A 12,580-nucleotide genomic window follows, 5' to 3' on the forward strand; every position below is an offset into this window, starting at 1 on the left:
ACCCTTTTGGATTTTCTTTGAAAACATGATGTGGCAGGAAAACTGAATTTTTCCAAGCTGAGAGTGAGTTCGTTGAATTTCTTGGCAAATTTTCAAGAAATCTATTGTTCAGTTCAACTTTCCCGAATAATCTCTAAATAAAGATAAAGATTATTTTATATACAAAAAGCATCTTCAGTCTTTCCAAATACAAGCCCATTTTCTGGAACAGCTAACAAGCAATAATAAAGCTTTAATTTCCTAAAAAAAAGCACACAACAAAGCTTATTTTGTGAAAATATTTATTGTAGTTTCAATTCATAACTTAGACGAATACTAAATTGGTCATTTGCAAAGTGAAGCTCTTAATGCTTGGTTTTAGGCTTCTTCACAATCATCACAGAGCAGTGAGCATGGTGAGCACAATAGTCACTGACACTGCCCAAAACAGCCCTGCAGTAATCAAAATCTCATGGTCAATATGAGTACCATATCAATCTCCGATTACCAACCTATGCACACTAAACTAATCATTGTAATGTGTTTGACAGCCGAAAACGACAATGAAAACGCTTTTGACAATTGATAAAAAAAAAAAGCGTCTTGTTTATGTGGTTCTCATTAGTCAAGATGACAACAAAAGCTACATATTATATATTAGTCCGAGCCCAAAAAAAAATGCACACTTAACTAATCATATAGTATTTGGTAAGATTACCTCTTTATTGCTCCATAGCCATGACTGCCCACAACCAAAACAGATGCATGGTGTTTCTCTACAGTTTCACAGAGGACATTCCGAGCATCACCTTCCATAACCTCCACCAAAACATCATTCACCTACAAATAATGCAGAAAAAATATCATACAAATATCCTGAATCAACTATAAATTCATGAATTTGTTCTAAATATAGCACATGAATACAAAAGCCCCATAACCTAATGTCTTGCAAGGATATGCTTTCAGCAAAAACCAAACTCAATCCAATCAAGTACAGAATTATTCTTACAATTTGAGTAGAATTTTCCTTTGAAGCTCTTTCTAATCTATCTACTTATCAAACTTATTAATTTACCATAAATTTCCAAAAAAAAAATGTCATTTTCCATTTGAATTCAAAAAACGATCTAACTTTGTTCATTTCCCTCCTAAAATCCAGGTTAAAACAAGGGGCTAAAGGTCTCCAGTAGATTGTGTGAATAAATATCAAATCTTTTATCAAATTATCTGATTGCAGAAAGTGTGAACTAATTTTAGGCAGCATATATCAATTATATCCATGATTACTTCATAATCTGTATCACAAAAATCAAAACTGAGCTAATCATCATGGCATAAAATAAATTTATCAAATACCAGTTATAAATTTCCGGAAAAATAATACCAATTACAAAATGTGATTGTTTCAAAATCAATCACAGAAGCGACCAAATTAATTTCAATCTGGCCTAATCACCAATTCACCATTAAGAACTACTATTAATCAGCTTTTAATCACAAAAAGAATTCATACCGATTTACTGGCGCAAACTTCCTTAGCTTTCTCAACGACTCGCGCAGCGATCCTCCTCAAATCACTATCGACAAACGGCAAGACCTCTGCGGCGCCTAATTTCGCCATGACGAATCCATAAGTCAGTATCAAAATCACACAAACAAAACATATGGAAAATTCAGAATTGAGCTATAAACAAGAATTAAAGCGAGGTTACCAGGGCCAGCGAGACCGACGGCGGAGGTTGGAGTAGGCTTAGCGTGGACAAGAATGAGCTTAAATGGAAAGTTGGGAGCATAGGCAGCAAAGAAGCGGTCTAGAGTCCATTGTAGAGCATAAGAGCTGTGGTCGCTTTCGTCAATTCCAACCACCATGACTGGTTTCTCAGCGGTAGCCATTGTTAAACCTTTTTCTTCTGCTTATGTTTTTTCGTGATTTCTCCAGTTGTCAACTACATCACCAATATATATATAGAGAGAGTGTGTGGAGAAGGCACTAGACGATACCGATCATCTGATTCTCATTCTTCTAGAAAAGTAATTAGTTACAAGGCTTTGTCGATACGGCGTCGTTTAACATAGATAATTGAAAATCTTCGGTAAGCGTAAGCAGTAAGCACGGTCGGATTTACACGTACGCAAGCTCAAGAAAAACTCTCCATAGATTGAATATATTCTACAATGTAATCCAGATATAAGGAATTGGAAAAGTTTATCACGTTGAAAACTATTTTTTTTAAATAATGTGTTGCAAGAGTGATTATTTTATTTTATACGCGTATAAAATAAATTGTTTGAATATTATTTTTTATATTTTAAATTATTTCGAATTTCTTAAAATTTTATAAGATATCTTAAATAGTTATAATGTCAATATAAAAAAATTAGACTAGAAAATTTTTTTAGATGCCAAAATAAATAAACGATATATCAGTACATCCATTTAGTACAATGTATTGTACAATCACCTTAATATATATTTAAGATTTTGAGAGCACCATCTTTGTTCTAACTTATTCAAAGTATTTTTTTATTATTATTATTAGTTAAATAATAAAGATATATGGAATTAAAATGAGTTGGGCAATATGTTATAATTTTTTAATATTATTTTATTTTTATTTTTATATAAAAAAAAAAAAAGAAAATTAGTGAGATTTCTTTTTTATTAAAAAATCATTAAATAAGAAAAATCACATAGTTATCAATAATATTAATTAGATTAATAACTTCAAGCATCTTCTTTGTATATATTAGATTTATGTTAAGTGGAATATACGTATAATTAACTTTTTTTTAATTAAGTGATATAATGCAGTATATTGTATGTTAAATTTTTTTAATTAGGTAATGTACTTTTATTTTTTAATCTTTGAAATAGGGTTTGAGATTTTAATCTTTGAGAATTTTTTTTTAATTATTGAAGCTACATTGATGTATTTTTTAAATGTAATTATATATATATATATATATATATATATATGGAAGTGGTTTTAATGGTTACATTTTTATTGTAACCATCATGGTTACATTTTTTTAAGCCACTGGATTACTATTTAATGGTTGTGATTAATTTGGAAATTAAATAAAAATAAATAAAAGTTAACTTGTAACCTGAAAGTAATCTAATCATTTATTTCCTTATAAAACTTTAATTAAGATTAATTATATTTTAAAATTAAATTAATTATAATTATTAATTAATTTTTTGCAATTTATTACTATATAAGGATCTTTTAGCAATTTATTTTTTTATACTTAAATTATTTAAAATTTTATAGCAAAGTTTTTTATAATTTAAAATTATACACATATAATTTTATAATTTAAATTTTATTATACTTGTAATCTTAATTTTAAATTATTACGCATAATTATTTAATTTTTTTTATTTAGATATTTAAAAAGTAAAAAATGAAATAAGTTGAAGGATTTTTTTTAAAAAAAATAGTTGCACATGTTATCGATTGATTAGCTTGAGGCCTCATACTTAGTTCATATAATTGTAACAAAATAATTAAATATTATTTAAAAATAATTAATTATTTGAAAATTTATTATAACAAGAGAATTTTAATTTGTGTCAAAAGAAGTTTAATTTTTGTAAAAAAAATAAATTTTTTTGTAAATATTATAATTAAATAGCTTAATTATTAAAATAATTCAAGTAAGGATTTAAATATAAATATTAATTACTAAAAGATGTATTGTTAAATATTTAATTAATTATTTTAAGAAAATAGTTAATTATAATTAAATAATTCTAAAAAAGGAATGTCTATTTAATTAATTATTTTAAGAAAATAGTTAATTATAATTAATTAAATCTAAAAAAGGAAAGTCTACTTTTATTAGTAACTTGCTATTACGGTTAAAGAAAAATGTAACCATATGGTTACAATAAAAATGTAACCAATTGAATAGTCACCCATATATATAGATATATATATGTATTTTATGTGTACAATAAAAGAATAAATTTCATTGTTATACATATTTTATGTTGATCTCTCTATATATATAAGGATTATATTAGAAAATATTTTGACAAAATATTTTTATATATTATGTCCAAACATATATTTAAAAAAAAAAATAAGAGCAATTTACGGCGAAATCCTCTTATATTTTAATTTTTATATACTTAACCCTTTTATTTTATTTTTGGTAGCAAAATATTTTAATTTTTATACACTTAACCTCCTTTTTTTTTTTGTGGCAAAACTCCCTTAAATTTATTTTTCTTTGCAAATTTAAAGTTTTAGTTAGATATTACCGTTAAATACAAACTGGATTACTACTGCATCGACTTCGAGGTTTTACTGTTACATATACACAATTGTATACAGTGGTCATCTAGTTGATATTTAACGGTAATATTTAACTGAGTTGTCAAATTCGCAGAGAAAAATAAACATAAAGGGGTTTTGCCACCAAAAAAAATAAGGAGGTTAACTGTATAAAAATTAAAACATAAGAGGGTTTTGCCACCAAAAAAAATAAGGAGGTTAAGTGTATAAAAATTAAAACATAAAGAGATTTTGCCAAAAAAAAAATAAGGGAGTTAAGTGTATAAAAATTAAAACATAAAGAGATTTAGCCTCAAGTTGCTCAAAAATAATGATAATTGTACAATATTCTTAATTGGGTAAATACTATTTTGGACCCTCTGTTTTACAAAAGTTACTAATTGGACCCTGTGTTTTGTTAAATGACAAAATAGACCCTGTATTTTTTAAAATAGTACAAATAGGACCCTAAATTGATTTGGGAAATTTACATGGTATACTAACTTTTGTCATTTTCTTACAAAAATACTGTTAGGCGGAATTTTTAACTTTTTTACTGTGTTTTTTCATAAGTTTCATCTTTAAAGGTACCGTATTAAGTTTTCACTGGTGTTCTACTGGTGTTTTACTAGTGTTCTACTGTTGTTTTGAGTTGTTCTGCTTTGTGTTTTACTGGTATTTTACAAAAACACAGTATTTTTGAAAAGATTTCCGTGTGACAGTATTTTTGTAAAAGTTAACTCAAATTCCAGTATTTTTGTAAATTTCCCATTGATTTTTTGTCAAAATAAAGTTTAATTATAATCCGATCTAAAAGTGTTATGACAAAACTGTTTACATTTTTTGTATCTGTTCGTATTAAGCATTGTCTTCAAGTTGGTTATATTAAAAAAAAAAAGTAGTCAAAAATTAAGCTCAGGGTCCTATTTTTACTATTTTAGAAAATAGAGGGTCCATTTTGTCATTTAACAAAACACAGGGTCTAATTTGTAACTTTTACAAAATACAGGGTCCAAAATGGTATTTACCCTTCTTAATTTGTAATTAGGAGAGTGTGAATATAATAAAGTGCAAAAATTATTAGAAGCATATATATTATTAATTATTTTTAAAATAAAAGGTTATCGTGAAATTAAAGTTTAGATAAATATATAAATGAGAAATATGAGACGGTGACATATCACTCTACAATCACTCTAAATAACTCTATATGTTCTCTCCTTAATTTTATCATTTTTTTTTCTTTTTATTCAATTTATAACTATTAATTTACTAACTAATGAAAAATAATTCATATTTATATACTTAAATAAAATTCAAAGAAAAAAAAATGAATTTGTATACTTATATTTTGGTATATTTATATTTTCCCTATATCAAATTCATATTTTTTTAATTCAACAAAATAAAAAAAGGTAAATATTTTTTTTAATTAGGATTTTCGCCCCCTGAACTTTGACATGTACTAAATCATGCCCCCTGAACTTTTAAGGTCGTTAAAAATGCCCCCTGAACTATTGAGATTGTTGGATTTAAGGACTTTTGTCTAATTTCATTCAATTTTACTATTTCTGTGATTGTTTACGTACTAAACTATGATCCCCAGACTTTGAAATCTACTAAATTATGTCCCTCAAACTTTGACATGTACTAAATTATGCCATCTGAACTTTCAACCATTTTAAACTTTTTTACTAAAATTGGAAAAAATCCTTAAATTCAAAAATTTCAATAGTTCAGGAACATTTTTAACGGCCTTAAAAGTTCAGAGGGCAAGATTTGGTACATGTCAAAATTCAAGGGGCAAAAATCCTAAGCATTTTTTTTTTATATCATATCTCATCACACTCTTTACGCCCTCTCACTCTCTCTTCTCCATATGCCCATGTTTCTTTTACTTATTAAAAATATTCATATTCATCCATTTATTAAATATTATTATTAATTTTTATCACACATTATAAATATGTGGTAGTTCTTAAATTAATTTACTCATCTATTTTAATTATTTTAATAGGTATTATTATTCCATTAGAATCAATAATATGTGAAAGTGGCTTAGTGAACTAAAAAATTCTTTTATTTTTCTTCATGCACTTTTTTTTTTTCTTTGATTAAAATAATAGATCAAAAATTTTTTTAATAAATATGATAGGTACAAATATATGGTCTTTCAAGACTAATCTTCTCTATGTGAGTTCTCATTCAATTAATGAAAATGGAGGAAAAAAGTAGTCAAGATTAGCTTTGGAGACCAAACCCTTATGTTATTTATGTAGCAAACTAATAAGAGTCTCATAATCCTAATTAGATCACTTATTTAACCTAATTTAACTTTGGGTACATATTTATTGAACTTATTTAATTAGATTACTTATTTAGCCTAATTTAAAAGATTAGCTTAAATAAATTGTCTTAATTTATAAACTCACTTATTAAAATATTTAAAAATAATCTAACAACGGTGACAATAATTTTGAATTATATAAAGAGTTTTCTATAAATTATATCAAATTAAAACTTTAATGTTGTTGCGACTATAAGTAAGATACGATTATAATAAAAATCTTGAAATCATAAATTTTTAGTAAATTTGTATATTCTTCTTCAATAATTTTTTTTACTAGAAATTTATTTTATTCAAATAATATATATTTAAAAACTAACAATAGAACAATATATACCTATAATAGTAAATTAATTAAACAGTTCAAAATAATTAGAAAAAATATGAATCTACAATATTAATTTATTTATTTGTGTTGTTAAGAGCAATTTTTTTTTTTAGAAAGAAGTAAAATAGTTATTAATATTATTAAAATAAATATATAAAGAATATCAAAATTTTATGTTGAATATAATTTTATAATTAAATTATTTTTAAACAAAATATAATTACACATCGGAATTTATTTTCTAATTATTTATAAAGTATCACTTTTAATAATGGTGCTAGATAATTTGTAATAAAATAAAAAATATAATTTATCAAAGAAAAAAGAGTTTTGTTTTTCTCTTTCTAATTGACTAAAAAAAAAGAGAGAGAGAGGATATTATAATAATTATCTCTTTAGAACATCCTTATCCTTATTTTTTTAATGATAAGACCACCAAACATAATGGTACTATTCCTGTTGCACATGATTAAGGAGATTTAATACATTTTTGGATGTTAGGTGAAGAGAGAGACTATTTAATAATAATATTAATAGAAAATAGCTTTGGATATTTATTTATGCAACTCTCTTTGCCTACCAATGCTATTTAACCATCTTTGTTTTTCATTTTCACCACACGTTACCATTTTCCAAACATTTTCGAAACCTTTTTTGAGAGAATTGTTGACTAAAGCAGACAATTTAATTTTTTTGTACGGTTTTGTATAAATTTACAAGCAATACTAAAATTAATAATAGAATCTTTAAATGGAAGAAAGAAAAGGTTATTGTTATTGCCATTAATAATTGATTTTATTTGCTATTAATTAATTTATATAAAAAAATGGATCAATTCATTGTACTGAAAGCATGGTAAATTGAAACTGGTTTGTAACCGTTAAAAACATATTAAGTGTAATAAGTTGAAGAAAAAGAATTGGATTATTATCTAATTATAAACCAAAAAAAAAAAGGAAAGGAAAATATTCCAAGACAGTCCACGTAAGTTCTGATCCGTGTAAACTGACGGGTCGGAGAGAGAAAGAGACGAGAAAGACATAGATTTCTTCTTCTGGGTGAGTTGTTTTTGAGTATTGGGTGTTTGTTTGGAGGAAAAGGAGAGGGTCATGGTGAGCTCTGAAGAGAGTACTGCTCATAATCATCATCATCGTGATGATCAAATGGACGGTGGAGATGGTGGTTTGGAGGAACAGCCGCAGCAACAGCAGCAGCAGCAGCCATCTTCTGGGGATATTTCATGTTCGATTTGTCTTGATTTAGTTTCGGATAATGGTGGCAGATCAACGGCTAAGCTGCATTGTGGTCATGAATTTCATCTGGGTTTGTGAAAAATGCTTCCTTTCTTGTTATTTTTCTGTTTTTGATCTGGAAAATTCAGCCTTTTTTTTTTTTTGACCATGTTTATTGAAATTGGCTTCTGGGTTTGGACTATTATATAAATTAGCTTTGGGTGTGTTGGTGTAAGAATTATCTGGTGTTGAATTCTACTGCAATCAGACATGTATTTTTTTGTTTTGAGTGAAAATGGGGCTTGTAAAGAGGAAAAACCCTATTAATTGGAATTATGATAAAGATAAGGAAAATGAAATGAATTTACTGTCTAATTGGAGATCATCTTTGAATATTACAAATTTGGGTTATTATGGGTAACAATAGGGAAGAAGAAATGAAAAATATCATTTCTTTGGTATTAACAACCACATTGACAATGTAGATTACCCTCCTTGTATGAAGTGTTAATGTATTAAGTAGTGTTGTATGTGTGGAATCACATCCCCCTTTCCTCACTTATCTTAGAGGTAACCTATGCTTTATGTTTCTGACTAGTCAACATGTCAAGTTACTGAGGTGATACTTTCATGGCAGTTTCTGGTTTGAAGTGATGTGATGACTTCTTAGTATGTTTTTTGTGTGTGTACAGTTATCAGTATATGATAGCATTGGCATCTATGATTTAAGCCCATACACAACACCATAGGCAACTACTTTTCCTTTAACTGTAAATCAATGCAATGACCTGGTTTTTGATTTATTTGCACTTATGGACTTGAATTGCAGTATTCTCTAGTCTATGATTTTCTGTTTGGACTCTTAGCTTTCTGGTTTTTCCTTTGTTTTACTTTATCTTTGTTTCTCAATGAAATAATATTCTTCAAGGACACTGTTTGAATGTGTTTTGTTTGTCTATACATTTAAAGTACTTTAACAACATTTTTGAATCTCTGATATATGGATGTCAATTTGAATTTTCTGCAGATTGCATTGGTTCGGCTTTTAATATGAAAGGGGCGATGCAATGTCCAAATTGCCGGAAAGTTGAGAATGGTCAATGGTTGTATGCAAATGGATCTACTCGCTCATTTCCTGAGATTAGCATAGATGACTGGATACCTGATGAGGATGCCTATGATATGGGCTATGCTGATATGGTACTGAAACTAGTTGACTCTCTAGTTTGGTATTTATTCATTATGTTCAACAAAAATCTTTCCCATGGCACAGCTCTCCCATAAAATGATTTCGGATTGACATTGCTTTTTCATCCCTAAGGAAACACAAAAATCAGAAAGATATTTTGAGCTGGCAGAAAATTAGACAATGGGTTCCCTGCATTTGTGTTTACAAATTCAATTTTCTTTCATTAGCCATTAAGGCCTTTCAGGGCCACAACACGCCTGCATTAGAGTGCTTATGATACTTATGATTGGCATTGTTTTACCACATTTATGATGCTGCTTTATGGTTTTTAATTGTACTTTGCAGCCATTTAGACTTCACTGGTGTCCATTCGGTGAAGCAGCACAAATACATTCATCTTTTGAGTAAGCAAAATTTCTTTTACCTTTAATTGATTGATCATTTTCTACTGTTTTTCATGTTAAGTCTCGAATAAATGTTTGCTTGCTTAACACCCCTGACACAAACTAATTGAAACAATAAACTCCCTGAACCTAGCTTTCTGTTGCATTATATGCTTCCAACTCGTTCCTTTCTTTAAGGAGATATGAATGTAATACATCCTTGATGATGGCATAATAGATTGTTCTTAGGAACGTGCAGCTTCTGTTCAGATGCTTGTCCAATGCGATATTTAGTATAATGATGATTTTCTTTCATAATATTCTTCTTCAATTTTTCCTATTGAGATGATGTATAGAGTTACTTGTATGGAAGTTCTTTTCTTCCTTTTCGTTCGCATAATCATTATATTTGTACTCATTGGCTGTTACATGTGCTTTATGTATTTCAGGGAAGTGGAATCTCCACCAACTGCTTGTAAGTCATTTATCTAGTTCCTTAGCAAAGTTTTCTTAGCTATCCTTGCAAAATATTTTGGACTTGAGAATGTTATTCACTAATGCAGATCACGACCCTCGTGAGCACCATGCGATGTTTGCAGAACAGATTGCTCCGTCATCCCTGCCTCATTCTTACTTTGCGTACTTCAGACCAGTTCCGCCTGCATCATCCAGATCGATGAATGGCATTGAGGATCCTAACTTAAATAACCCATGGAATGTGGTAAGAGGACAGAATGAGATATTAAATCCCCATATCTTTCCGGCCCTTAGTATCCAATATCAAAGCTGGGGTCGTCATTCCTCTCCTTTCTCCCCATCCAGCAGCCATGTCAACAATCCAGCTTCAAATCCATCTGCTACAATTAGGTCTACTAACATTGAATCAAATTCTACAGTGAGATCTAGAGCACGCCTGTTTCGGCTAGTTCAAGGGTGAGTAGTCTAACTTTGAGAAAGTTAAAAATCTACATCATTGTTTTATTTATTTACCTAAGCAAGTAAATTCCTTTTGTTCTTCATACTATGCTTGAAGAACTGATTGGTGAGGAGGTATATCATTTCATCTCTGAGCATATGTGTTATGATATAAATATCTTTAAAAACTACTGTGAAGAAACCATTGTAACTCCTTATGATCTCTTTTGTTTTGAAATAATGGTCTTGTGATCTGTTAATAAAATATTTGACATTATAAGCTTTGTCAAGCATGAAATAAAATAAACAAAATGACAAAAATAAGACTCTGAGTTTTGGTAATTGGGTAAATGTTGTGTTAGGTGTGATTAAATCTGTAAAAAAAAACTCTACATATAGGAAGATGAGGCATTTTTTGTCATCAAAATAAGGCTAGATGGCCGATCCAGGGACTGAATGTTTAAATTTTTATGCACATTGCTCTTTTCAGGTCTGATCCTAGAGTGGAAAGCTCATTTGTACCTCATTCAACGGACACCACTGCTCAACCTCATGAGAGAGTTCAGGCCTTCCACCATCATCTACACCACAGCGTTTCGCTCACCATGCCATCACCCGTGACTCCTAGTTTCCGAAGATTCGATGGTCATGGTGGTAGCTTGCCAGCTATGGTGCCAACAGCTCTACCTCACGATCATAGTGCTGGTTTTTTCATCTTTCCTCCTCAAAGCTCATCTGACAGGAATGCTCGTGAAGAACATTCTTTGGCAAGCCATGTTCCTGGGTGGGGAAGGGAACATTTACCGCATTTCCCCAATGTATATTCCGAGCGGGAAACAAGTTGGGGTTCTCCTCATCGTGTCACCGGTAGCCCTGATTCTGGAAACAGGTCCAGTGGCATATGGCACAGGACATGGTGTTAGTGAATCTGGTTCCAACAATCATTGTAAAAGACTAATGCAAACTCATTCTGCTTGCAAGAAACTCATAAATGAGTTATCCGAATTATATGTGAATGGAACCAAAGGCTATATATAAACTGATGTTAATTGGCAGGACTAATTTTATGTAAATAAGTAACGGTGCTTGGAGTTGATTTAATGTCGAGAAGTACTAATGCCTGTTGTTTAGTCTCATATCACTGAATAATTAGTATTTTTGTCCTTAAATTTTCGACATGACCTGATCGCTTGTTAAGAATTTTTGCTAAAATATGACCGTTAGTGGCTACATAATCATCTTCTTTCTATTAGGTTCTTTCTTTATCTTTAAAAAATAAAATTTTTATTTATTGAACTTTAACTAATAGAAATTAAAAATTTACAAACTCATATTTTAAAAAATAAAGAAAAATAATTAAAAATTAATATAAATATAAAAAAAAATTAAAAAAATAGAAGTTAAATTAAAAATATATTATATTTATTTAAATAAATTTAGATTTTCAGAGAAAGAAATAAACTCAAACTTGTTTCAATAGAATTTAATTTTTACAAAAATTAAATTTTTAATAGACTTATTTTATATCTAAATAAATTTTGAAATAAAAAATAATTTATCTTTTAAATCGCTTAATTAGTTTTAAAATTTTGATTTCTCTTTTAATTTTCTTAATCATTCAAAATATTTTTTTAAAAATCTAAATTAATTTTTTAAGATTTACCAACGAAAAATACTAAATCTTTTTTATATTTATTCGGAGTGTGTATGATGTGAAAGTTATCAAAATTTAAGGACAAAGCTGCTAATTTATAAAAATATTAAACGGATAATAAGAAGGAACCTAATAGAATGAGTATATTTCTATAAATATAAAAGTTAAGGGAGAATTTTTAGCATATTTTAAGAGGCATGATTAAATAGTGTCGAAAGTTAAGATGACAAAATTACTAATTATTCTAAATAAAAACATAGATTATTA

At 28.4% G+C, this 12,580-nt stretch overlaps 2 protein-coding genes across 2 annotated transcripts; one reads left to right on the plus strand and one right to left on the minus strand.

The window, feature by feature from the left end:
• Positions 1-104: 104 nt before the first annotated feature.
• Positions 105-2,020, minus strand: LOC115697473 (universal stress protein PHOS34). Its single transcript, XM_030624533.2, has 4 exons — positions 1,695-2,020; positions 1,496-1,590; positions 698-819; positions 105-432 (listed from the first exon to the last, which is right to left on the minus strand). Exons 1-4 carry the CDS (start codon positions 1,873-1,875, stop codon positions 345-347), a joined length of 486 nt encoding a protein of 161 aa, XP_030480393.2. The 5' UTR covers positions 1,876-2,020; the 3' UTR covers positions 105-344.
• A 5,784-nt stretch (positions 2,021-7,804) lies between these two features.
• LOC115695269 (E3 ubiquitin-protein ligase RFI2-like) lies at positions 7,805-11,795 on the plus strand. The gene is made up of 6 exons (XM_030622362.2): positions 7,805-8,263; positions 9,200-9,372; positions 9,707-9,765; positions 10,194-10,219; positions 10,308-10,677; positions 11,150-11,795. Exons 1-6 carry the CDS (start codon positions 8,050-8,052, stop codon positions 11,580-11,582), a joined length of 1,275 nt encoding a protein of 424 aa, XP_030478222.2. The 5' UTR covers positions 7,805-8,049; the 3' UTR covers positions 11,583-11,795.
• Positions 11,796-12,580: the final 785 nt, after the last annotated feature.

Source organism: Cannabis sativa, chromosome X, assembly GCF_029168945.1.
Source record: "Cannabis sativa cultivar Pink pepper isolate KNU-18-1 chromosome X, ASM2916894v1, whole genome shotgun sequence".
Classification (NCBI taxonomy): domain Eukaryota; kingdom Viridiplantae; phylum Streptophyta; class Magnoliopsida; order Rosales; family Cannabaceae; genus Cannabis; species Cannabis sativa.

What these genes read in the sequence shown, in the direction of transcription:
- LOC115697473 (XM_030624533.2), bottom strand. Translation starts at nt 1,875, where the DNA reads ATGGCTACCGCTGAGAAACCAGTCATGGTGGTTGGAATTGACGAAAGC. An exon ending in CGTCGGTCTCGCTGGCCCTG is followed by an intron (nt 1,591 to 1,694) that starts GTAACCTCGCTT and finishes TGGCGAAATTAG; the next exon opens with GCGCCGCAGAGGTCTTGCCG. An exon ending in GGCTATGGAGCAATAAAGAG is followed by an intron (nt 433 to 697) that starts GTAATCTTACCA and finishes TGATTACTGCAG; the next exon opens with GGCTGTTTTGGGCAGTGTCA.
- LOC115695269 (XM_030622362.2), top strand. Translation starts at nt 8,050, where the DNA reads ATGGTGAGCTCTGAAGAGAGTACTGCTCATAATCATCATCATCGTGAT. An exon ending in CAAATACATTCATCTTTTGA is followed by an intron (nt 9,766 to 10,193) that starts GTAAGCAAAATT and finishes TATGTATTTCAG; the next exon opens with GGAAGTGGAATCTCCACCAA. An exon ending in GGAATCTCCACCAACTGCTT is followed by an intron (nt 10,220 to 10,307) that starts GTAAGTCATTTA and finishes TCACTAATGCAG; the next exon opens with ATCACGACCCTCGTGAGCAC.